Genomic DNA, 27450 nt, shown 5'->3' with positions numbered 1-27450 from the left:
CACTGTCAGACAGCGGTGTCCAAACTGTTATTTTCTGAAACATTGGTCTGCCCCAGTCATGAAACTGGAGGTTAGTGATTTAACCTTTCAGTTTCCCTGCCGCTTTACCTTTATATTTGTTTTACTGTAGTCTTTCACGCCTAGTGTAAAAGAACCGGCATCCGTCTATACCATTTGCTCCGTCTACAGTCGTTCGTGCCTAATCAATCAATCAATCGTGTTTATTGAGCGCTTACTGTGTGTCTTTCCCCCTACTTGCTAGGCATTCTTTCCAAAAAAAAGAGAGATAAAATCAGAGTTTGCTTCTGTGGAGGAAAACAAAGCCAAGTGTGCCTTGTGCCATCTTTATGATGAGCTGCAGATTTCCCAGAAGAAGTCAAAAGGATTATTCAAATGGTTCTTCAATAATCCGGCTAGTTTAATTCAGGGCTTTGGGAGAAATCCAGTGCTTAGTACAGTGCAACCGCTTAGTACAGTGCAACCGCTTAGTACAGTGCTCTGCACATAGTAAGCGCTCAATAAATACGATTGATGATGATATTTTCCCGGTCTACGGAGCCTTCATAAACTTGCCGAGTTGGGCACATTTTCTTGACGTTCACTTGAAGTTTCTGAGGTAATCCAATGATAATAATAATAATAATGATAATCATAATTATGGTATTTGTTAAGCGCCAGGCACTGAACTAAGCTCCGGGGTAGTTACAGAGTAATTGCGTTGGACATAGTCCCTGTCCCACACGGGGCTCACGGTCTTAATCCCCATTTTAAAGATGAGGAAACTGAGGCCCAAAGAAGTGAAGTGACTTGACTTCAAGGTCACCCAGGAGGCATTCATTCATTCAATCGTATTTATTCATTCATTCAATCGTATTTATTGAGCACTTACTGTGTGTAGAGCACTGTACTAAGCGCTCGGGAAGTACAAGTTGGCAACATATAGAGACAGTCCCTACCCAACAGTGGGCTCACTGTCTAGACCTCAGTTCCCTTATCTGTAAAATGGGGACTCATTCAATCAATCATATTTATTGGGAACGAAGACTGTGAGCCCCAAACGGGACACAGACCGTGTTCAACCCGATTAACTTATATCTACCCAGCGCTTAGTACAGTGCCTGGCACATAGTAAGCGCTTAACAAATACAGTGCTCTGCATATAGTAAGCGCTCAATAAATACGATTGATTGATTAACAAATACCATCGGGAAAAAAAGAGCTTGAAGCAGAGAGTTAGCAAACATTTTTTCGTTCAGAGGATATTTTTCTTCCTCTTAGGCTTAAAACTGCTGCTGGGCTATAGCTTGTGTATTATGGTTCCTTTCCCTAAAATCTAATCAGAAGCTGCACGACCGTAATATAATATTTGGCCCAATGTATCGCTTGTGTAACCCACTAGTTCCCACTCCTTAAAGCGGTAACTTTACAAGCAACCGGTCATAAAACAAACGCTCTCCTGGAAAACCCCCCAGTATTTTCACTTGTGATGGATCCTCTTCTAATCTTTGGATTAAATACAAATAAGTTGAACGCCAGACCAATGTGAACGATTTCCAGAACGATACTCTTCACTGGCATTCCAGCGAAATGTGAAGGATCATGGCTATGATTAAGCCAATATTTATTTTCCTATCAGACGTAAATTCCAAATGGGATTTTCCATTCCACGGTAGTTTGGGATTGGCATTTGCATCATCAGGGTCAACATGAGCTTCCAAATGATAGCAGCAGTGGCAGTCCGGGTGAAGCTCTTTGGTTAGATTCTGTCTTGAGGAAGTAAGCTCTATCAATCAATCAATCAATCAATCAATCGGATTTATTGACCGTATTTATTGACCGTAAGACAGTAAGCTTGTTGTGGTCAGGGAACATGTCACCATGGCTTATTGGAAAGACCCCGGGCTTGGGAGTCATAGGACATGGGTTCTAATTCTGGCTCTGCCACTTGTCAGCTGTGTGACTTGGGGCAAGTCACTTCACTTCTCTGCGCCTCAGTTACCTCTTCTGTAAAATGGGGCTTAAGACTGTGAGCCCCACGTGGGACAACCTGATGACCTTGTATCTACCCCAGTGCTTAAAACAGTGCTTGGCTTACTATAGTAAGCACTTGGACTTTCCAAGCGCTTAGTAATAATAATAATAATAATAGTGGTATTTATTAAGCACTTACTATGTGCAAAGCACTGTTCTAAGCGCTGGGGAGATTACAAGGTGATCAGGTTGCCACACGTGGGGCTCACAGTCTTAATCCCCATTTTACAGATGAGGTAACTGAGGCCCAGAGAAGTTAAGTGACTTGCCCAAAGTCACACAGCTGACAGTGCTCTGCACACAGTAAGCCCTCAATAAATATGATTGAATGAATGAACGGATGAATTTATAGATGAGGTGACCAAGGTCCATCAAGGAAGTTAAGGGGCTTGCCCTAGGACACACGGCAGACACGTGGCAGAGCCGGGATTAGAACCCAGGTCCTTCCGACTGTCAGGTCCGGGCTCCAAGTTCCGACAGTCTTTCCTTTCCTGGGAAGCAGTGTGGCCTAGCAGACAGAGCATAGGTCTGGTATATATGTTTGTACATATTTATTACTCTATTTATTTTACTTGTACCTATCTATTCTATTTATTTTATTTTGTTAACGTGTTTTGTTTTGCTCTCCGTCTCCCCCTTCTAGACTGTGAGCCCGCTGTTGGGTAGGGACCGTCTCTATATGTTGCCAACTTGGACTTCCCAAGCGCTTAGTACAGTGCTCTGCACACAGTAAGCGCTCAATAAATACGATTGATTGATTGAGTGCCTGATAGAAGGTAAGCAGGCCTTAAACGAATACCACAATTATTGTTATTATTCATTCATTCATTCAATCGTATTTATTGAGCGCTGACTGTGTGCAGAGCACTGTACTAAGCGCTTGGGAAGTACGAGTTGGCAACATATTATTACTCCTAACTAGCTCTGTGGTGTTGCTCATATGTGGTGGCGGGTTTCCCAGCCCCGATGCCAAATACAACAGCCCACACAGCCAAGTTCGGCCGGCCCTGGCCCTCAGTCAGATTTTCCAAACCAGCTGTAGCCCAGCTGCCTTCACTGGTTGTTCCATTTCCTCATTCTGGCATTCCTCCCGATGGGTCCACCCTACCTCTGGTCCTTGTTCTCTTGGATTTGTTCCCCCAGAAGCCAGGAGATCCCACCTCTCACCCATCCCACCCCCAACACACGCGCGCACACACAATCCACTCAATCAATCGTATTTATTGAGCCCTTACTGTGTGCAGAGCACTGTACTACGCGCTTGGGAAGTACAAGTTGGCAACGTATAGAGACGGTCCCTACCCAACAGTGGGCTCACAGTCTATTAGATAATAATTCATTCAATCGTATTTATTGAGCGCTGACTGTGTGCAGAGCACTGGACTAAGCACTTGGGAAGTACAAGTTGGCCACATATAGAGACGGTCCCTACCCAACAGTGGGCTCACAGTCTATTAGATAATAATTCATTCAATCGTATTTATTGAGCGCTGACTGTGTGCAGAGCACTGGACTAAGCGCTTGGGAAGTCCAAGTTGGCCACATATAGAGACGGTCCCTACCCAACAGTGGGCTCACAGTCTAGAAGACTGGTTAAAGTCTTTTTCTTTTTTTCTGACCGAGAGGCCAAGACTGGGAATTTTTGAGCCAGATCTGTCATTCTGATCTAGGGAATAACTGTCGTACTGGTGACGGAGAACAGAACCAAACATATTAACAAAATAAAATAAATAAGAATAGAATAGATATGTACAAACAAAATAAAATAGACTAGATATGTACAAATAGATATGTACACTCCCCACCCTTCCAAGAAGAACCATTGGCTTCATTTGAACATTTCTGCCTTCCCCTTTAATAATAATAATAATAATAATAATCAATCGTATTTATTGAGCGCTGACTGTGTGCAGAGCACTGGACTAAGCGCTTGGGAAGTCCAAGTTGGCCACATATAGAGACGGTCCCTACCCAACAGTGGGCTCACAGTCTAGAAGACTGGTTAAAGTCTTTTTCTTTTTTTCTGACCGAGAGGCCAAGACTGGAATTTTTGAGCCAGATCTGTCATTCTGATCTAGGGAATAACTGTCGTACTGGTGATGGAGAACAGAACCAAACATATTAACAAAATAAAATAGATAGAATAGAATAGAATAGATATGTACATAAACAAAATAAAATAAATAGACTAGATTTGTACAAATTGATATGTACACTCTCCACCCTTCCAGGAAGAACCATTGGCTTCATTTTAACATTTGTGTCTTCCCCTTTAATAATAATAATAATAATAATAATCAATCAGTCGTATTTATTGAGCACTGACTGTGTGCAGAGCACTGTACTAAGTACTTGGGAAGTACAAGCTGGCCACATATAGAGACGGTCCCTACCCAACAGTGGGCTCACAGTCTGGTTAAAATCTTTTTCTTTTTTCTGACCGAGAGGCCAAGACTGGAATTTTTGAGCCAGATCTGTCATTCTGATCTAGGGAATAACTGTCGTACTGGTGATGCAGGCGTTTTCCAATCGAAGCTGGGAGTTTTGGGAGGCCTTTTTTGGCTTGATTGCTAAGTCCAGGACAGGCACGAGCTAGCTTACCTTTTTTCCCACAGGGAATCCCAACTCTACAATGAGATCATCGTCCTAAATGTCACTCTTGCAACTCACGCGTGTGAGCACTTGGCGACACATGAGAAGTTAGGACATCAGCGATCCCTTTTGGTTAAATGGGAATGGCGACCGTCTTTTTTTTTTGACAGAGTTTTGCAAACTAACTGCAGAAATTGAATTGTCAGGGGGACTGAGTAAAATGGGAGGAATATCAATCTGGTAATGTTTCCATGGGCAACCAGAGAGCACACTCTGATGACACAGTGTGAAATATTTTGAAATACCAAAGCCCAGAGAAGCAGCGTGGCCTAAGATACAGAGCATGGGCTTGGGAGTCAGAGGACCCAGGTTCTAATCTCGGCTTTGCTAATTTGTTCCTGGGTGACCTTGGGCAAGTCGTTTAAGCTCTCTGTACCTCAGGTTCCTCAACTGTAAAATGGGAATTAAATTCCTGTTCTCCCTCCAGCTGAGACTGTGAGCCACATGTGGGACTGTACCTGACAATTTATTTGTATCTACCCCAGTGCTTAGAACGGTGCTTGACATGTAGGAAGTGCTTAAAATATATCACAAAAAAAAACAGACCTGGGGGAAACCCAGGAGGAGAGGGGGAGGCACAAGAGCTCATAATAGATGGAAATAATCAAGTATTTTTTGCTCATCCTTAATCCTGTTCAAGTTCCAGGCGCAAAATCTCTTTGGGGTAGGGGTGGATCTACTGGGCTTAAGAAATATCATTTAAAAAAAGAAAAGTTGTCACTTTCCCCTAGGAAAGAGAGTCACAATTCCCTAAACGTGGTTCCCAAATACTTTCCGATGAATCCACGCGTCACCTGGGAAGAATGCCTACCCAAACGGAGGCTTCATGGCTGAATTTCCCAGGCAACAAGGCGTTCGGGATTTTAACAGATGTTCCTGCTTTTTTCAGCAATGATCTCAGTTTTCCGCCGTGGTTCCAAATTTCTTCAAATCCCCATTTGGGGAAGTGGAATAAACTCCATCAAAATGGGGTCTTATCAATCTAGATTCATTCATTCAATCATATTTATTCAGCACTTACTGTGTGCAGAGCACTGTACTAAGCGTTTGGGAAGTACAAGTCGGCAACCTATGGAGACGGTCCCTACCCAACAGCGGGCTCACAGTCTAGAAGGGGGAGACAGACAACAAAACAAAACATGGAGACAGGTGTCAAAATAGAGCAAATGAAATTAAAGCTATATGCACACCATTAACAAAATAAATAGAATAGTAAACATGTACAAATAAAATAAATATGTCCTCTGAGTGTACGCTCAGATACATTTTCAAACCCCACCAGATTCTCTTGTTGAAAAGCTGGCTGTGGGCAGGGAATGTGCCTCTGTGTTGTTGTATTGTCCTCTCCCAAGTGCTTAGTCCAGTGCTCTGCACGCATTAAGTGCTCAATAAATACGGCTGACTTACCGACTGGATTGTAACTCCACGTGGACAGGGGGTCAGGTCTATTAATTCTGTCATTGTCTCCCTACTTAGAGCTTAGGGCCCTGCACACAGTCATTGCCCAATAAGTAAAAGTAGGTAGTGGGGTGCTCTGCACATAGTAAGCGCTCAATAAATACGATTGATTGATTGATAGTGGGGCCTTGGTGTTTGAAGAAGACAGCACTCGGAGGGCAATTCACCCTACAAACTCGTGTGTACCTGAAAGGACCGATGCGATTCCGCTCACATCGGGCCCAAAAACGGTTGTCCCTCGTTGTGTCGTAGTAATTTCTAGAAAGCCTCATATTGTGTCCATTTTCACCTCCTTTTCTGCCTTTCCAAGCCAAGCTTTTGCACAAAGTCACTCCCTTCTTGATGACTGAAAGCTTGTTGTGTGTCTTTCCCCTCCCGCCTTACCTCCTTCCCCTCCCCACAGCACTTGTATATACGTATATATGTTTGCATGTATTTATTACTCTATTTATTTGCACATATTTATTCTATTTATTTTATTTTGTTAATGTTTTGTTTTGTTCTCTGTCTCCCCCTTCTAGCCTGTGAGCCCACTGTGGGTAGGGACCATCTCTATATGTTGCCAACTTGGACTTCCCAAGCGCTTAGTACAGTGCTCTGCACACAGTAAGCGCTCAGTAAATACGATTGATTGATTGATTTCCAGGCCAAGCTTTTGCACAAAGTCACTCCCTTCTTGATGACTGAAAGCTTGTTGTCTTCCCCCCCAGCCCAGCCTTACCTCCTTCCCCTCCCCACAGCACCTGTATATATGTATATATGTTTGTATGTATTTATTACTCTATTTATTTGTACATATTTATTCTATTTATTTTAATTTGTTAATATGTTCTGTCTTGTTGTCTGTCTCCCCCGTCTAGCCTGTGAGCCCACTGTTGGGTAGGTACCGTCTCTATATGTTGCCAACTTGTACTTCCCAAGCGCTTAGTCCAGTGCTCTGCACACAGTAAGCGCTCAATAAATACGATTGAATGAATGAATGAATGTTGGATTGTAAGCTCCCAAGCACTTAGTACAGTGTTTTGCACATGGTAAGCATCCCAAGCACTTAGTACAGTGTTTTGAACATGGTAAGCGTCCAGTAAATATCACTGAATGACTTTTACACTTTGCCTCTTCACACTTTAGGGGCTCAGTAAGTACTGTAGAATTGAATCCAAGTGGATAACTATTTCAACATAATGAAATGCCTAGTCAAAAAACAATTGGCAGCACCTGTTAAGAAAATGCATCTATTTTTAACATCGTAGGCAGAGTTGAAGACATTGCCCTTCAAAGAAGTATAATGAATGTCCTTCCTTCCAGCTTCTGAGCACAAGGTCAGTCCACTTCATCTTTGTAAATCATCAAGGGTTTTGCAACATTGGCTGCAGTGGAGCAGTAGTGGAGGCAATGCAGAAACTGATTGTGGCATTAAAGTCATCTTTCATCACTCATTCATTCATTCAATCGTATTTATTGAGCGCTTACTGTGTGCAGAGCACTGGGCTAAGTGCTTGGGAAGTACAAGTTAGCAACATATACACAACAGTGGGCTCACGTCATCAGTGGTATATATTGAGCGTTTCCTATGGTCAGAGCACTGTACTGAGCACTTGGGAGAGTTGGCAGACACCTTTCCCGCCCACAACAAGCTTCCAGTCTAGAGGGGGAGACAGATATTGATATGCCACGAGAAAAGCCACGTGCAAACCATAGGAAAGAAAAAAGCAGAGAAATATTGGAGGTGAGCCCCAACCTCCGATCTCCCAATAGAGTCCACGTCAAATCCCAAGGACCTGCTTTCAGTTAACTGGGCCCTCTCTCAACTCCACCACACCCCGGGTTGGGAAAAGGATGGCCAACCCGTGGCGGAGGACAGCTGTTTGAACAGCTGTTTGCCGTTAACAAATCTCAGCCACATTTACGGGAAACCGGTTTCTCAGAGCCAGCGCGGAGGTTGGGAAGGCCATCCGGAGCGAGGGATGCTGCAGACTTCCTGGTATGTGGCTCTTCTCTAGGAGGGCTGGAATGGGGTGGACACCCCCCGGGCTGGGAGTTGTCCATGGGGAAGGAGGCACGCCCAACTGGGAGTCCACGATGCTTCCGTCTGTTTCCACAGATCCCACCCACTTACCCTGGACCACAAGCCGGGCTGCCTCTTCCCTGGAAAACAGCCCCTCCCCTGGACCACGTCGGGAAGCAGTGTGGCCTAGCGGAAAGAGCACAGGCAGCGGAATGGAGCCCGCCTTGCCCGCTGGGTGATTCTGGGTAAGTCCTTCTTGGCCTTGGTCATTTTTGAGGTGACGGTATAACCATCGTCGTTGGACCTGTTAAGCATCTACTGTGTCTCAAGCCCTGGAATAGATACAAGAAAATCACTCTGTCCCACATGGAGCTCACAATCTTATCAGTATTTTTTTTTTTTTTTAAACATCAAGTTTGGTTATCCTTAAGATTTTTTAACAGCTACTCATCTGGTCAAAAGACGTTTGTAACCCCTTCTCGTTCTAGCTGGCTTCATGGGAAAATTAGAATCACAGTATGCCAGGAGAATCCAATCCCATTTCATTTTATTCTTTCTGGTGGCAAAGTGAAAAGCTTCAATGCAAGTTTTAGTGAATTGTCTTATCCTTTAGAAGTCCTTTTCCAGAGCTGCTGTTCGTACTTTTCGCAGTAGTCGTTTATAAGTCTCAAAACCCGATTCTCCAATGGTCCCTCCGTGTCACTTACCGACCGAAACAGCCATCAAATGGCGAGACAGGATCCTGAAGGAAAAAGCCTGGAATCGAGTCAGTCTCTCCCAGCATTCATTCACTCATCCAGTCGTATGTATTGAGTGCTGTGTGCAGAGCACTGTACTAAGCGCTTGGGAAACCACAACACAACAATCAACGGTGACATTCCCTGACCACAGTGAGGTTACAGTCCAGGGGCAGGGAGACAGATAGCAATACAAATAAATAAATTTACAGACATGTGGCTAAGGGCTGTGGGGCTGGGAGCGGGGAAGAGCAAAGGGAACATGTCAGGGCGATGCAGAAGGGAGTGGGAGATGAGGACAAGTGGGGCTAAGTCTGGGAAGGCCTCTTGGAGGAGATGTGCCTTCAGTAAGGTTTTGAAGCGTGGGGAGAGTCATTGCAATCTACTTAGCTGTCCAAATTGACTTTAATATTCCGGCCAGGGAGAGTGATCGTCTGTCGGATGTGAGGGGGAGAGGCAGGAAGGGGACGAGGGATCGGTGGTGAGATGGACGAGAGCAAGGTCATGTGAGTTAGGGGAGCGGAGTGTGCCGGGCTGGTTCGGAGTAGGAAATCAGTGAGGTAAGATAAGAACGGGTGAGCTGATCGAGTGCTGTAAAGCAGATGGCAAGGAGCTCCTGTTTGATGCAGCTGCTGGGAAAGACTACCTAGGTGGGTGTTAGACCACCTCTCTGGCTCTCAGGCGCGGGCGGGGAAGAAACTCAACCTGAAAATGAAAAAAAATGGGAGGGGACTGGAGACAGAGGCATAAGGAGAGTAGAAATAAAACGCAAAGGCAACATAAAAACCAAAAACAACGATCATTACGTTACCGTGGCTAGGAGCAGGGTTTCCGGGTCTTTGGAGCAGTCAGTCTTCCCAAGGGAGTTTGTTTACTGTCGACATCGTTATTTGGAGATTAATGGTTACGTATATATGTGCGTGAACCCTCTCTTACGGCATATGAAATTCTTGAGTCTCACTCGTTTCACAAATGACCAAATTACATCGGTTGTACTACCATAAAGTCTCCCTTCCACATCATGGGCTAGTAAGGATCGTCTCTGGCTATGTTGTTGGATTTATCACTCCACAGTGCCTTGGTATGTTTTCAATTCTCAATAATAATGGCATTTCCTTCCATTGCCAGATAAGAGGATCTCTATATACTACTCTAAGTATTCAGCTGGCTTGGACACGGGACAATATTCTACAAAAATCACGATAGGCAGGGAACGGGTCTGCTAACTCTGTTGGACTGTGCTCTCCCAAGTGTTTAGTACAATCCTCTGCACGTAGCACTCAAAATACCATTGATGATGATGAAAAATCAAAGCGCTTGAAAGGGCAAGAACCTGGAAAACTTCAACAGTGTAATAGATTCCCCTACTGTACTTGGGAGACAGCGCTTTTCTGAATGTAAGTAGAAACACACCCCATTTAGACATTTAAAAAGGTATAAAGGTTTATTCAACGAATCCAGAATCAACGGGTAGTACATAAATTAAACAGCAGTAAAATTCCACTAAGGTTTATATACAGATCACAGTGATTTTTTTTTCAATGTGCAATGAATTGACTTGACTCTTAACAGTACTTTTGCACATGATTTTAAGATTAGCAACAACACCACACAATAGGACAGGAGCGTAGGATAGATACCCTTGTAATGAAGCAGTTCAAACTAGATTTTTAGTAGGGTGACCGGTGACGACTACCGTTAGCTACTGTACAATGTATTATCAAGCCGTTGGGTTTGCCACAGAAAAAGTGCAAATCATGGCAAGTCTGTCTTCGATGCAGTACGAAAGGAATCATGCTGGGGTTCTTTAAATCTGAAAAACACCCTACCTCTTTACGTACTGCATGAAAACGTCCCGAATTGCTTTCCAATCCCCACCTAAACATGAGTTGAGTACCTACTTTGGGAGTCAGAGGACTGGGTTCTAATCCCAGCTCTGCCAGTGTCTGCTGTGTGTGACCTTGGGCAAGCCTTTTCACTCCTCTGTGCCTCAGTTACACTGTCTGCAAAACGGGGATTAAATCCCACTCCCTCTTCCTAAAACCGTGAGCCCCGTGTGGGACGGGGACCGTGTCCAACCTGTTCCAATGCTTAGAACAGTGCTTGGCACACAGTAAGCGCTTAGATACCATAATTATTATGACTACTATTATTGGTATTCTCCAGTGAAAGATCATGCAGTAGTTGAAAGCCAGTAAGACATTTAGTAGAATATAATCCCAAGCGAATCCTTGACATAATTTCAAATTCTGTTGGATTACAAGGCCCTTGCACCTACAGTGCAATCTGTGTCTTCAAACCTTAAACTCGATTTTAAAAAACAAAAGACACCTCCTGAAGATGTTTGGTGTGCTTCTGTGAGGTCTCTAAGAGGGGGGATTTCGCTAGTTTGAGTGACAGGGAGCGAGACCTCCCCGCTATTCTTGGAAAATGAGCAACTACTCAATGTGTATACGATACAAGAGGCATCCGAACCAACAGAGTTCATGCCGGGCTATACCCAGAGCGTGAGATGAAGATTAAGTTGTTGGTGATGACCACAGTACCTCAGTCCAACAGTACAGAATTAAGAGCCTAGGGTAGACACAGGCAAATTAGATAATGCACATAAATGTTAACTGCAACTTCCCCTATCCATGTCAGGACATATTAGAATGGCTCAGAATTTTTAGAATTGAAAAAATCACTGGTATTAAAAAACATAGTTCCGGGCAAAGAAAGGTAAAAGAGTTCATCCGGAAGAGCATATAAAAACAAACAAGCTACTGTTCCAAACGTACGTACTATTCCAGGTTGGGGCTGTATTAGGAAAGTCCGTGAGCCTGTTAAATAAATCCTGAGAGCGCTCCTCCGTTTATTCCCTCCATTAGTTGGACATCAGAAGAGAAACAGCAGCATGTCCACTGCCGGCGAACGGTAATCAGATGCTGCAGGAAAAGAAGGATCTAGCTTCTGTCTGGAGGGGATTCCAAGTCTCTTGCATATGTGGTGTACACTGCATGTTCAGTTGTGGTTCTCCTTCTTGGCTTGACACATACAGATGGAGGCAGAAAGGGAGAGGCCCAGTATACCAACTGTTGCCATTTAGGCAACTCATAATAAATTGCACTGTAGTACTCATTTTATAAAATACTGCAAATTTGCCAAGATTACTCACTACAACTGTCCTTCTCATGTGTACCCATGTTGGACACGCGGCCTCTTTCCTGATTCGTTTTGCAGAATAACACGATCCGTCAGTGGTATTTATTGAGCGCTCACCTTGTGAAGCGCTTGGGAGAGTACAGGCCAACAGAGTTGGCCGACACCTACCCTGCCCACAAGGAGCTAACAGTCTAGAGGAGGAGCGGTTTATTAAATGCTTACTGTACCATACTAAGCGCTTGGGAAAGGTCAACACGGAGTCGGTAGACACATTCCCTGCCCACAGTGGGCTTTCACTAATACACACGTACAAGCAGTCGGACATCAGACGCAAGCTCAGCTAACTTCAACTTCCATTTGATTACTTTTCCAGGTTTTTACGAACTGTTACCACCAGCCTTTACATGTAACCCTATCGTAATTTCACATGGCAGTTCACGGCTTGTTAACCAAGAGCTAACAAGTGGCACTTAAAAAGTTTGAAAGGCACTCAAAGACTCCTCAAAGAGGTGTTTACCACCACTCGCTGTCTTTGAATTTTCTTTAAGGTCTTAATTTTACCACCCAAATGGATGGATTTCATTTCCGTTAGAACGGTGGAGTCGATGTACCATCCCTATTTCCCGTGACTCTGTCCAGCGGTAAGGCACTGGCTTTCAGATGCTGTAAAACATTTCAACTCATGACTATTAAGTGACCCGGGCCTGGTCATGACACTTGGGGACGTTTTTAAGTCACACACCACAAAAGCGATCTACATAACAAACAGAGAGGAACAGTTCCCTTGGAATAAAAGTTCAAAATTTAATTTTAAATGAATAAATGACAAGCAGCATGGTCCTGGGAGTCTAAGGGACTGGGTTCTAATCCCAACTCCACCACTCGTCTGCTCTGTGACCTTGGGCAGGTCACTTAAATTTTGTGCCTCAGTTTCCTCATCTGTAGAATGGGAACTAAGCCCGAGCCCCATGTGGGACATGGATTGGGTCCAACTTGATTAGCTTAATATCTACCCCAGTGCTTAGTGCCGTGCCTGGCACATAGAAGGCGCTTAACAGATATTATTTTTTTTTAAAAAAGGGCAGGGGATGAAAGAAGACTAAATTTTGGCTAGAATCTCTGGTAGTTTTGAGTCCAAAAGTTCGAACAGATGATGGAGAAGACTCTCCTGGATTAAAGTTACGGTTATTGAGTTACATTTTAGCTCTGGCAGTTAAATGATTAATCACTCTGGGCCCCGGTCTTAGCAATACCAAAGGAATTGGAGATAAGAACTGAGCGAGTAACTTGGGGGATATTAAAAATAATCTACTTTTTTCTCCCCACCAGCCAGGGCTAATCCTTCCCAGCGAAAATCCTTTCTCAAAAACATCTGTTATTTAAAAACAGACCCAAATCCCCTAGCTTGTGTTAAAGATTTTCTGAGAAACAAACAGATTTAATTGCTGTTTCTGAGGCATAAAAGACTTCAGGACGCCTCGGCCACTGTGCAAACTACACCACCGTAAATTCAGATCCGTTCCTGAAGCATCAGAAGTCCAATATTTGCTACTCAGTATTTCATTTAAAAGCCAATCTCTTCGTGCCGTAAAGATCACAAGCCGTGGCAGGCTAAGGGTTGGATCCAAGTTCCCAACGAGGGGAAAAGTTTTGCAACACAGATCACATTGGACGAAAGAGAGTGTAAATTCCCTCTGACTCTGTTCGTTGCGGGCAGGGCATGTGTCTGTTATGTCGTACCCTCCCAAGCACTTAGTACAGTGTTCTGCAGACAGTAAACGCTCAAATACAACTGACCTTTGAGGTCTGTTCAGTATCTCCGGATGGCTTTCCTGCCGGTGACTAAGAAATTGGTTGTGGGGTAAGATGGGTACGAGGAGAAGTGTATGAATTGCATTTTTTCTCCGGGACTCTGAGAAAGCTCCTGCGTCGCCCAAAGGGACTAACTTTTTGGTGGCTTTCTGGAGCAAGCCTCTCTGAGAACATTTCCAAGCCCTCGGTGCTTCTCAGCTTTGCAAATACGCTTCAACACAGCACACACAGTTTTGGGGGAGGCACAGTATGTACCGAATGTGCCCAACTAAATTCACCAACCCTTGGCTTAGCGGAAAGCGCTCGGGCTTCGGAGTCAGAGGAATTGGCTTCTATTCCCCACTCTACCACTTTTCTTCTGTGAGACCTTGGGTGAGTCGCTTCTCTCTGCCTCTGTTCCCTCAGCTTTAAGATGGGGCTTAAATCCTCTCCCTCCAATTTAGACGGTGAGCCCTACGTAGGACAACGTCCAACTTTCATTCCATCGGACTGTGAGCCCACCGTTGGGTAGGGACCGTCTCTATATGCTGCCAACTTGGACTTCCCAAGCGCTTAGTACAGTGCTCTGCACACAGTATGCGCTCAATAAATACGATTGATGATTGATGATGATGATAGTAAGCGCTCAATAAATACAACTGATTGAGCGCTTTCTGAGTGCGGAGCACTGCACTAAGCGCTTGGGAAGTACAAGTCAGCAGCACTTGACACACCATTAAAAAACTTCACTAGTTTTTTGATGTGTGAGAGAGAATTTTAATCATTGTCAAAGTTTTCAGGCCACCCAATCCTGTAGCGGAGGAGAGGCAGAGTGGAAGGGATGTCCGAGGGTTTACTCTTTAGGTCGACAAGCCTCTCAGCTACAAGGGAACACTGTGGTTTCTTTTGGCTAGGGATGACAACTGGAATTCTGCCACGGGCTCTGTTTTCTGAACTTTTCATGTTTTCAGGCACCTCCCTAGCTTCCACTGGCAAAGATCTGAGCGATAACCCCGTTTCACCTCCCGAGGGCCTCAGCGGCGGTTATAAACCACCGCGCTGTGAAGAACGATTTGAAGTTAACCAAAATGCTTCCTGTTGTGCTCACACGGAGGGGAATATTCCTTTGGGTATCCCTCCCTCTCCCTCAAACACCAAGGGATGAAGTAAACGTAGGAAAGAAACCACAGCCGGCAGGGTCCAATGTTAAACACAAACTTGTCCGTTACCGGCCATGCACGTACGCTCGGATTTCAGGCCTCCGAGTTAAGCTTTCAGTCTCAGACTCGTGGAAATCCCACCGCACGCACAGCCGCGCACACACAAACAAAAAAATGGGAGTTGCGAGACACGACGACACAGAAAATGGTTCCGAAACGCTTGAGCAATGGACACCTTAAATGTGTCAAGTTCTCTTGAACTGACGAGAAAATGCCTTCTTTCCCATTCCTCTGCTTTCAAGTACAACAGATGCAAACATGAAGTATCAGACATTTTAGGTACATCTTTTTTTTTTTTTTACAAAGAATTATAAAATGTATATAAGATGATGAAAAAACTGACTTTTTGTCTCCCCCAGAGAACTGCCTCTTTTAAAAAAAAATTGCTTGAAAAATAAAATCATAAACTCTGCAAAATACAAACATTTACATCTTTGCACAGCCACTGTGCTTTAGTCATTTTGTTCTCTTTATATACATATATACTAATTTGTGCTTATAATGACACAGTTTAGTATAAACTTATAAAGTTAAGTCTACGATATAATTAAGCAAAATAATCTGGGAGAGCAGGAAACACTAGAATATAAATTAAAATGGACAACAAAACAATATAATCCATGGGTCCACAACTGAGTAGATGTTTGGTAATAGCATCGACTGAACTAATGCCAGATTGTACTGTTCAAAGTGAACTTCACCTGCCCGCCGAGCTCTTTATATAAATATGTGCAGACACGAATACGGAAAATTCCTCTTCCTCAATGAGGACTTGCTCCATTTCCACGCAGAACGCTCTTCCCCAAACGCTCTCCTACCTCCAATCTTCCAGTTCCTAACATAAAAGAATATAAATTCACAGAAAAGGTTAGTTTGTCACTTACAAATTGGTTCACTGGGGAAATCTTTTTGGCCCCTACATTTGGCAGAATAGAAATATACTTTTTTCCTTCAATAGTCCTACATACTGTCTATACTATGAGAGAGGAGAGAGAAACTTGTTCATTTTGAAAGATGATGCTACTGCTCTTAAGTCCCCTCCCTGCCCCCCGATCTTGCGGTTGGTCCAAAGGAAGAGGAAGGCTCTGGGAATAAGGACACTTGGGTTCTAATCCCAGTCCGGCACATCACCTGGGAAGATTCCCGACAGAAAAACCACCGAGGGCGTCTCTCGAGATGAACGTTGAAAAATCGCTGGCTGTTTTTTTACGGTATTTATTAAGCGCTTAGTAGATGTCAAGCACTAGGGTAGACACAAGTTCATCAGCTCGGACACAGTCCCCGTCCTGCGTGGGGGCTCAAGGAGGGAGAACCAGGTACTGAATCCCCGTTCTGCAGCTGAGGAAACTGAGGCCCAGAGAAGTGAAGTGACTTGCCCAAGGTCACCCAGCAGACAGGCAGCAGAGCCGGGTTAACGGGTCTGCTGTTCGCACACGACACTGACTGAAGATTGTCATTAGGAAGAATAGTAACGGAGATCGAGTTTGTACATATTTATTACTCTATTTATTTTACTTGTACATATCTATTCTATTTATTTTATTTTGTTAGTATGGTTTTGTTCTCTGTCTCCCCCTTTTAGACTGTGAGCCCACTGTTGGGTAGGGACCGTCTCTGTATGTTGCCAACTTGGACTTCCCAAGCGCTTAGTCCGGTGCTCTGCACCCAGTAAGCGCTCAATAACTACGATTGATGGATTGATTGATCGAGCTACCTTTCAGAAATTCTTAAAGATTTCCAAGTCCTTAGGCGGTACGGGAGGAGTCTTGTTCCAGTCATCTTCAGGATAAGCTTCAAAATTGGACGTGTCCCCATCGCTCGATACCTTCGGCACTATAGGAGGCTAAGCGAGAGAAACCCGGGGAGACATACATCAGCAGGTGGAAAGAGAGGCGAGGTCTCGGGCTTCCGTCAAGGAATTTTGAGTACGCTGACCTAATGGTTTTTATTTATGACTCCCAGGGTGCCCAAGTGAGGCTAATGGATTAATCCAATCGCCCAATCAATAGTATTTATCGAAGGCTTACTGTGTTCAAAGCACTGTACTGAGCCCTCATTTCCCCTTCTCCAACTCCCTTCTGCATCGCCCTGATTTGCTCCCTTTACTCACCCCTCCCTCAGCCCCACGGTACTCACGTCCAGAGCCGGAATTTATTTATTTCTATTAATGGCCGTCTCCCCTTTAAGACTGTAAACTCGTTGTGGGCAGGGAATGTGCCTGTTATGTTATTGTCCTCTCCCAAGTGCTTCGTGCAGTGCTCTGCACACAGTAGGCGCTCCACAAATACGACTGATTGATCATCATTCAATCAATGACGGGAGAGTCACTGATCAATGATTGGGAGAGTCCAACACAACAGAGCTGGTAGACACACTCCTTGCCCACTAGGAACCTGCAGTCTGGTTGGAGAGGGGAAGGGGAAGAGAACAACTGTACTCCCCAAGCGCTTAGTACAGTGCTCTGCACACAGTAAGCGCTCAATGAAGACAATTGAATGAATGAAAAGACAGGAACTGCTGGGAGAAAAGGGGTTCCCCCCAACTCTTGGTACAGTGCTCGGCACTGTACCTCCCCCTTCTAGACTGTGAGCCCACTGTTGGGTAGGGACCGTCTCTAGGTGTTGCCAACTTGTACTCCCCAAGCGCTTAGTACAGTGCTCTGCACACAGTAAGCGCTCAATAAAGACAATTGAATGAATGAAAAGACAGGAACTGCTGGGAGAAAAGGGGTTCCCCCCAACTCTCGGTACAGTGCTCAGCACTGTACCTCCCCCTTCTAGACTGTGAGCCCACTGTTGGGTAGGGACCGTCTCTAGGTGTTGCCAACTTGTACTCCCCAAGCTCTTAGTACAGTGCTGTGCACACAGTAAGTGCTCAATAAATACGATTAATTGGTTGCTTAACAAATACACCATTAGCTTCCAAGTTGATGGTCATCCAATGGATCGCTACAACTAATCGTCCGGAAAGCCCCAGGCCTTTTTATGAAACCTGAGCTGTATTTGGCCGCCTGATTCTGCCACTCAATCCATCAATCGTATTTATTGAGCGCTTACTGTGTGCACAGCACTGTACTAAGCGCTTGGGAAGTACAAGCTGGCAACATATAGGGACAGTCCCTACCCAACAGTGGGCTCACAGTCTAAAAGCGACGCGGCGACTTGCCTTCCTTACCTTCAATTTTCTCTGAGGTACTGCCTCCCAGTCGATCGATCTGAACCACCGATGCCTTTTGACATCATCCGCTCCGTTCTAAAAACAAAATATTGCTTCAGACTAAGTATATCTGAAAACACATCATCATCAATCATATTTATTGAGCGCTTACTGTGTGCAGAGCACTGTACTAAGCGCTTGGGAAGTACAAGTTGGCAACATATAGAGACAGTCCCTACCCAGCAGTGGGCTCACAGTCTAAAAGGGGGAGACAGAGAACAAAACCAAACATACTAACAAAATAAAATAAATAGAATAGATATGTACAAGTAAAATAAATAGAGTAATAAATATGTACAAACATATATACATATATACAGGTGCTGTGGGGAAGGGAAGGAGGTAAGATGCATGTTAGAGAAGCAGCGCCACTTCTACATCTAAGTGGTGTTTGAGGGAGCTCATCTGCGTTCTGGGAAGCAGCCATGGCCTAGTGGAAACAGCTCGGGCCTACGAGTCAGAGGGTCTGGGTTCTAGTCCCGGCTCTGCCATTTACCTGTTGTGTCACCCTAGACAAATGACTTGGCTTCTCTGTGCCTCAGTTTACCTCACCTGTAAATTGGGGACTAGGACTGCGAACCCCTAGTAATAATGATAATAATAATGATGGCATTTATTAAGCACTTATGTGCCAAGCACTGTTCTAAGCGCTGGGGAGGTTACAAGGTGATCAGGTTGTCCCTGAAAGGGGGACAACCTTAAGTCTAAAAGGGGGAAACCCACATCCTACAGGAGGAAACCCAGGCGCAGAGAAATCGAGTGACTTGCCCAAGGTCACACACATCAGGTAAGCAATGGATCCGAGATCAGACTCCGGGTTCCCATTCTTTCTGGTAGGCTGTGCTACTTCCCTAGGGCAATGCACTGCACTGTACTGTATTAAGCGTTTGGGAAAGTTCAGCAGAGGCCTCAGGGTCATTCCCTGTCCACGGGAAGCTTATATTCTAAGGGAAGGCACACGGAGAAATATGTACAAATCGTGGCACCAGAATGAAGAAACAAGTACGCAGGTGAATAGACACTGTACACACAAATAGCGAGGATGGCCACACGTAGCTGAGCCTTCCCTAAGCAACACGGAGTATGTGAGGAATCAAACACCAACCTTCATGTTGCCTAGTCGTCTCGTCCTGTCGACGACAAGAAGCTTCTTAATAAGGTCCCTGGGGGCGGGGGGGGGGGAGGAAAAAAATGAAGAAAAACTGCTTTAAATGATTTCGCAAGGCAAAATGGAATAAGCTCCGATTAGAGACTCCGTTGCAAGGATCAATCAGTGGTATTTTTTATAATAATAATAATAATAATAATAATGGTGGTATTTATTAAGCACTTACTATGTGCAAAGCACTGTTCTAAGCGCTGGGGAGGTAATAATAATAATAATAATAATAATAATAATAATAATAATAATAATAATGATGTTGGTATTTGTTAAGTGCTTACTATGTGCCAAGCACTGTTCTAAGCACTGGGGAGGTAACAAGGTGATCAGGTTGTCCCATGGGGGGGCTCACAGTCTTAATCCCCATTTTACAGATGAGGTAACTGAGGCCCAGAGAAGTTAAGTGACTTGCCCAAAGTCACACAGCTAAGTGGCAGAGCCGGGATTTGAACCCATGACCCCTAACTCCAAAGCCCGGGCTCTATCCATTGAGCCACGCTGCTTCATTCCCTGTCCATGGGAAGCTTACATTCTAACCGGGAAGGCACACGGGAAATATGTACAAATCGTGGCATCAGAATGAAGAAATGCTTTTTATGTCTACCCAATTTGCTTCACTAGTCAGTTTTCGTTTTAATCCATTCCATCTGATAGCCAATTGATCTAAATATTTATGAAGTTTTTCTAGAGCACTTATGAAAATCTTCATTTCTCAGCTAAGAGTAGGGAGCTTCGGTAAAAAAGCGAGAGATGATTTTACTTTAAGAGAACATCATCTCTGGATGGGAAAATAACTTAGAATAATAAGCACTTGATATTTGCCCCACAACACCAATGTACGTATCTTTAATTTCCTTATATTAATGGAGGTCTCCCCCTCTAGACTGTAAACTCGTTGTGGGAACTTGTCTACCAATTCTGTTGTCTTGTACTCTCCCAAGCACTTGGAGAAGCAGCGCGGCTCAATGGAAAGAGCACGGGCTTTGGAGCCGGAGGTCATGGGTTCAAATCCCGACTCCGCCAACTGCCAGCTGTGTGACTTAAGTTCTCTGTGCCTCAGTTACCTAATCTGTAAAATGGGGATTAAAACTGTGAGCCCACCGTGGGACAACCTGATCACCTTGTAACGTCCCCAGCGCTTAGAACAGTGCTTTGCACATAGTAATCGCTTAACAAATACCATCATCATTATTATTATTATTACAATGCTCTGCACATAGCAGGTGCTCAATAAATACGATTGACTGATAAGAAGACTGCCTAACCCTTTAGGATGGAATGCATCCCAGAGGAAAATGCATCTCTCTGATTATCAATGCCAAATGGAAGACATCTGTTTTAAGTAAACACAACTAAAGGGCCTCAACATCTCTCACGTGGGCCTTCCCAATTATATATATTATTAATGGTTCCAAACCACACCCCAATCTCTTGAGGAGTGCCCGTGTTAAAAACCCACATGTTCCAAACAGCCCACGTCGAAACAGAAACATGCCAGAAATGTCAAAATTCAGAAATACCGTCACCTTCCCTGATATCTGAGAGGTAGGCTGAAAGTGGTCAGAAATGCAGGAGGATGAGGATCATTTCGTTTTTAATAATTATGGGACAAAAGTGACCAGAGACTTAGTTCCTTGTTTTCCCCAGGAGAGAGTAAAATTTGCAGATTGGTCTAGCGCGGAACAAAGGTCCGTTATCTTCCAGTGCCGGCACTTAGGAATTCTGCGTCTCTGAGATTCAAGTGTCCAGGCTGGTATAAAGATCCACTATCTCCCCCTTTTAGACTGTAAGCCCACTGTTGGGTAGGGACTGTCTCTATGTGTTGCCAACTTGTACTTCCCAAGCGCTTAGTACAGTGCTCTGCACACAGTTAGTGCTCAATAAATACGATTGATGATGATGATGATGATCTAGTAATTCTGCATCTCTGAGATTCAAGTGTCCAGGCTGGTATAGCTGATCACTTTGTAACCTTCCCAGCGCTTAGAACAGTGCTTTGCACATAGTAAGCACTTAATAAATGCCATTATTATTATTATTATAGAAGAATGACCCGGGGTGACCCGTCTAGCATCTGGCCACCAGACTCTGCCTCCCACCCTGGCACAGCATCCAAGTCCTGACATTGGCAGATCCTCAGGGACAGAGGTCATCTGGATTTGGGAAGCAGCGTGGCTCAATGGAAAGAGCCCGGGCTTAGGAGTCAGAGGTCATGGGTTCAAATCCCGGCTCTGCCGTCAGCTGTGTGACCTTGGGCAAGTCACTTCACTTCTCTGGGCCTCAGTGACCTCATCTGGAAAATGGGGATGAAGACTGTGAGCTCCACGTGGGACAACCTGATCACCTTGTAACCTCCCCAACACTGAGAACAGTGCTTTGCACATAGTAAGCGCTTAATAAATGCCATTATTATTATTATTATCTGGATTTGGGAACTACTGGATGACCCTGCTGTCGGCTGTTTTGGCACCGTGGCCAAGGAGACAGGGCAGAGGAGGCGAAGGATGGGGAGACGGGATTCTGTGCTGCTTGTACTCCCGATGACAGTGGAAAAAAAAGACATGACTATCACAGATTCCGTTGTCCCCCATTCCACCTGATTCCGCAGAAACCCTAGAGTCAATCAATCAATCAATCATATTTATTGAGCGCTTACCGTGTGCAGAGCACTGTACTTGGGAAGTACAAGTTGGCAACATATAGAGTCCTTCTATTTGAGGCACTTGAAATGCATTCGGTCTGACAGCAGTGAGTATCAGTGCAGAATATGTTGCCTACTTGTACTTCCCAAGCGCTTCAAGCCCGTTGTTGGGTAGGAACCATCTATGTTGCCAACTTGTACTTCCCAAGCGCTTAGTACAGTGCTCTGCACACAGCAAGCGCTCAATAAGTACGACTGAATGAATAAGGTGGAGAAGCAGCGAGGCCTAATGGAAAGAGCATGGGCCTCCAGGTCAGAAGATGTGGGTTCTAATCCCGGCTCTGCCACTTGTCTGCTGTGTGGCCTTGGGCAAGGCATTCATTCATGAATATCCCTTCAATCGTATTTATTGAGCGCTTACTGTGTGCAGAGAACTGTACTAAGCGCTTGGGAAGTACAAGTTGGCTACATAGACGGTTCCTACCCAACAACGGGCTCACAGCCTATTTATTGAGCGCTTACTACGTGCAGAGCACTTTCATTTCTCTAGGCCTCAGCTTCCTCGACTGTAAAATGGGGATTCAGTACCTGTTCTTCCTCCTAAACTGTGCGTCCCATTTGGGGACAGGGACTGGACTTACCTGATTTTCTTCATCTACCCTGAATGTTTAATACAGTACCTAGTATATAGTAAGTGCTTAACAAGTACCATTTTAAAAAAGAGGTCCAGACACACGCAGAGATTTGGAATTCACCCAACTCTGGCCCTGCTTTTTAGCATCACCCAAACTTACGACCACAGTTAATACGCCAATTCTGCTTAATCAACGGCGAGGCCACTGGCCAAATGAGCCAAAGAATTTCCTACCTCAAGTTCTGAAGAGCCTTTTTAAAATAATGTCACTGTTTCCTTTTAGCTTCACCTCCAACTTTGCTCACGAATGCCACAACTCTAAACCCTACCGCTCAATTAAGGCTGAAGGAGGTTGGAAATCATACTCACTCAAAAAGGAAAGTGGATCGCTTTCAGTACATCTCAAAAAGGTACGTTAACTGGTAAAACATACACCGGACCACATGTGGGTAATGACATTTTTTAAAGCTAAAAATATGGTTTGCAGCTCAAATTGCTGCCAATTAGGCGGATAATATTACCCTGGACTGCCCTCAGCAGACTCACCCCGATTTCCACCCAAATGCTACACTCTTAATGGACTGTCAACACTTGTAAAATCCTGGCAGCATAAGCAAAATGAAGTATTTAAATTGTTTGAGATGGAGGGATGGGTGGTCTCTGCTTAAGCAATCAGTGGTAAGGCCAAAGACAAACTCAGCAAGAGAAATGCCTTATAAAATGAATTAAAAATAAAGGATCTTTCACAGTTCACAATACTGGGAGCTCACCTCCTCCAAGAGGCCTTCCCAGACTGAGCCCCCTTTTCCCTCTCCTCTTCCCCATCCCCGCCGCCCTACCTCCTTCCGTTCCCCACAGCACGTGTACATATATTTATAGATTTATTACTCTATTTATTTTACTTGTACATACTTACTATTCTATTTATTTTGTTAACGATGTGCATCTAGCTTTAATTCTATTTGTTCTGACGATTTTGACACCTGTCTACGTGTTTTGTTTTGTTGTCTGTCTCCCCCTTCTAGACTGTGAGCCCGTTGTTGGGTAGGGATCGTCTCTATATGTTGCCGACTTGGACTTCCCAAGCGCTTAGTACAGTGCTCTGCACACAGTAAGCGCTCAATACGATCGAATGAATGAATGAACGTATGTCTAGTTTTCAGATCTACTCTTTTAAGATAATTTTCAGTCAGTCAGTCGCATTTATTGAGCACTTGTGTGCAGAGCTGTGTACTACGTGCTTGGGAGAATGCAACAATTAACAGACACCTTATCTGCCCAAAAGCAGCTACAGCAGCGCTTAGAACAGTGCTTTGCGCATAGAAAGCACTTAATAAATGCCATTATTATTATTATTAAAGGAGGGGATAGACAACAATAGAAATACATTTTCGTTGAGCAGATTTAATACCAGCATAACTGTGAGGGAGATGATCAAAACTGTGGCATAATTAATAAAACTGGATGGCTAGAAACCATTTCTATTATACATTGGAAAGAGTAACTTTCAACTTAAGCAACCGTATGTTTAACTGAGAGCAGTCTCTGCGCTGCCTATTCCTTAAATGTGACTTGAATTAAGGAGGCTCTTAAAGCATGCAAACCCCTGTCAAGAGGATCAGTTCACTTACTTTACATAGAGATCCAAATGCCTGGGGAAATCTATTTTGCCCGCCAGGATTTTTTGATAAATGCCGAACGGGTTGTCATCAAAAAATGGAGGAAACCTGTTAGAAAGACAAACGGCCAGTTTCAGTTTATGAAAATGAGGAAGACGACAGCTTCGTGGTGTTGATTTCTTTCACCCCGAACGCTTTTCGGCACTTACTGAAATAATCCCACCTCAGGATGCACTGAAATGTAATGTCACCGGCTTGCAAGGCGCGAGATCAACTGAACACGTGGGGTTAGAAAGAATGACTTGACAAAGACAAAACACATCTAATCGCCTGCTGGAAATGGTAAGGCAGGAGGCCATCTGTACGATGGACCAGAAGGTATATTATTTCTAACCGCTGCTGGAATTCCCAGCTGCTGCTTTCTTGGTGTTTTGTGACACGTGTGCGTGTCTCTCTCGGCGCTTTGATTCTCAATCCAGCCCCAGAGCACTTATGTAAATCAATAATAATAATAATAATAATGGCATTTATTAAGCGCTTACTATGTGCAAAGCACTGCTCTAAGTGCTGGTCCATCGATGGTATTGATTGAGTGCTTACTGTGAGCAGAGCGCTTGGGAGAGGACAACATAACACATGCATTCCCTGCCCATAATGAGCTCCACACCCTTATAACTGTGGTATTTGATAGGCACTTACTTTGTGCCAAGCCCTGGGGAAGATACACTAATATCCCTGTCCCACATGGAGCTTCCCTTCCATTTCCCCTCTCCATAATTGATTTTAAAGTCCATCTCCCGCTAAAGACCATACGGTATTTGCGGTGGGGATTGAGTCTATCAGTTCTGTTGCACTGCATTCATTCAATCGTATTTATTGAGCGCTTACTGTGTGCAGAGCACTGTACTAAGCGCTTGGGGAGTACAGGTTGGCAACATATAAAGTACAGGTTGGCAACATTACCCGCTATCCCCTAACAACTTTCCATCCCCTCAAAAACATAGTGACAACACATCCTCTGTCGGCGCTGCGGATATTCAGGTTTAAGTCCAGAGCAGGTACAGAGAGTTTTCATCACTGTCCCAAGTGCTTGGTACAGCGCTTCGCACTGTATTTATGGGTTCAAATCCCGGCTCTGCCAATTGCCAGCTGTGTGACTTTGGGCAAGTCACTTAACTTCTCTGTGCCTCAGTTACCTCATCTGTCAAAGGGGGATGAAGACTGAGCCCCACATGGGACAATCTGATCACCCTGTATCCTCCCCGGTGCTTAGAACAGTGCGTTATAATAATAATAATGATAGCATTTATTAAGCGCTTATTATGTGCAAAGCACCGTTCTAAGCACTTTGCACATAGTAAGCGCCTAACAGATGCCATCATTTTTATTTTTATTACAGTGCTCGGCACACAGTCGGTGCTCAGGGGCAATGAGCAGCGTGGCTTAGTGGCAAGTCACTTCACTGCTCTGTGCCTCAGTTCCCTCCTCTGCAAAATGGGGATTAAGAGTGTGAGCACCCTTTGGGACGGGGATTTTGTCCAACCTGATCGACTTCTATTTACTTCAGCCCTCAGAACAGTGCTTGGCACATAGTTAGTGCTTTACAGGTACCATAATCATTAAATAATACCGCCCCACAGGCCAAACGAAACCCCACTTTAGAGAAACGCTGAAGAAACTTGGCTCCGAGTTGGGGAGTGGGGAGAGTGGGATGTCCCAAACCAAACGGCAAGAGGTTTGGATGGGGATTAAAGAGGGAAAGAAGAGGTTGTTGAAGTGCTGAGCATGTACTCCATTTGAATGCGGAGTCCAATGCCGTGTTTTGGACTGTGGTTTTAACCATCAGGGAGTCAGTGGAATAACCAGGGATATCTTTTGGGATTTCTTCACCACTTGAAAAAAACTGAGGTCAACCACGGGCTGCAATCCATCCATCTGTCCATCAATCAATCGTGTTTAATGAACACTTACTGTGTGCACAACACTGTACTAGGAGATTGAGAGAGTAATACTAATACTACTACTACTAATAATAATGATGATGGCATTTAAGCGCTTACTATGTGCAAAGCGCTTAGAGCAGTGCTTTGCACATAGTAAGCGCTTAATAAATGCTATCATTATTATTACTATAACGCACTTTTCTAAGCGCCGGGGAAGATACAAGGTGATCAGATTGTCCCATGTGGGGCTCAGTCTTCATCCCCCTTTGACAGATGAGGCACAGAGAAGTTAAGTGACTTGCCCAAAGTCACACAGCTGACAATTGGCAGAGCCGGGATTTGAACCCATGACCTCTGACTCCCAAGCCCGGGTTCTAATAAATACAGGATTTACTTACCCAATTGGAATTCGATGCATCAGAACACAAGAAACGCCAATCTGACTCACACTAATCCTTTCGGGCAGGAACCTTCCGAAAACTTTACTTTTCCCTCTAATAGTCCATTCAGGACCTCTCACCCATGAATTAATCTAATCCTTTATCGTACCGATTGATATTTTCTGCCTTCTATAGTAAACTCTCAGGTTTACTCTCCAGTGTGACTGTTTTATCTCCCAAGTTAGAGGAATGGACAATTAGAAACCAAATTGTTTGGTAAATCTTTAAACATTATGTGGAGTTTAAAGAATGAGGTAATTACCCTTTCTCCTTTGTTCAGTATCACGCCAAAAACAGTTTAGTGATACTTGAAGTGTTGAAATGCTCTTTGCTTGATGCATAAAATAAACAGGCAGATCTCTCTTTGGTTACTCTTTTCATCACTGGATAAATTGATTTTAAACTGAAATGCCCAAACTACTGGGAGTAAAAGAAGGCATTTCTATTTGCTGGTCATACTTATTTTACCCTTAAAATCTACACAAAAGCACCTTTTCTATTTACTTTGGATTGATTTTTTTTTAATTGAAAATCTGAACTATACCCAGAATTTTCTGTCTGTAGCCTGGAAATGCTGCCACCGTGTGATGAGAAATATTACAAAATTCAAATACTTGCAAAAGTGATTCATTTCTCTCTCTCTCTCTCGCCTCTCTCAATCTAATTCATTTCATTTAATCGTATTTATTGAGCGCTTACTGTGTGCAGAGAACTGTACTAAGTACTTGGGAAGTACAAGTTGGCAACATATAGAGAC

At 44.2% G+C, this 27450-nt stretch overlaps 1 protein-coding gene across 1 annotated transcript in view; it reads right to left on the bottom strand.

Moving 5' to 3' along the window:
- Positions 1-14557: 14557 nt before the first annotated feature.
- PRKX (protein kinase X-linked) overlaps positions 14558-27450 on the bottom strand; it is a 47585-nt gene continuing 34692 nt past the window's right edge. The window contains exons 5-9 of the mRNA XM_038757129.1: positions 24323-24418; positions 19360-19417; positions 18213-18290; positions 16753-16881; positions 14558-15873 (exon numbers count right to left, since the gene is read on the bottom strand). Coding sequence (XP_038613057.1) covers positions 16756-16881; positions 18213-18290; positions 19360-19417; positions 24323-24418 — 358 coding nt within the window. The 3' untranslated portion in view covers positions 14558-15873; positions 16753-16755. The remainder of the gene's footprint in view (positions 15874-16752; positions 16882-18212; positions 18291-19359; positions 19418-24322; positions 24419-27450) is intronic.

This window comes from Tachyglossus aculeatus, chromosome 15, assembly GCF_015852505.1.
Source record: "Tachyglossus aculeatus isolate mTacAcu1 chromosome 15, mTacAcu1.pri, whole genome shotgun sequence".
NCBI classification, from domain to species: domain Eukaryota; kingdom Metazoa; phylum Chordata; class Mammalia; order Monotremata; family Tachyglossidae; genus Tachyglossus; species Tachyglossus aculeatus.
This window is presented reverse-complemented; position numbering and strand designations above follow the sequence as displayed.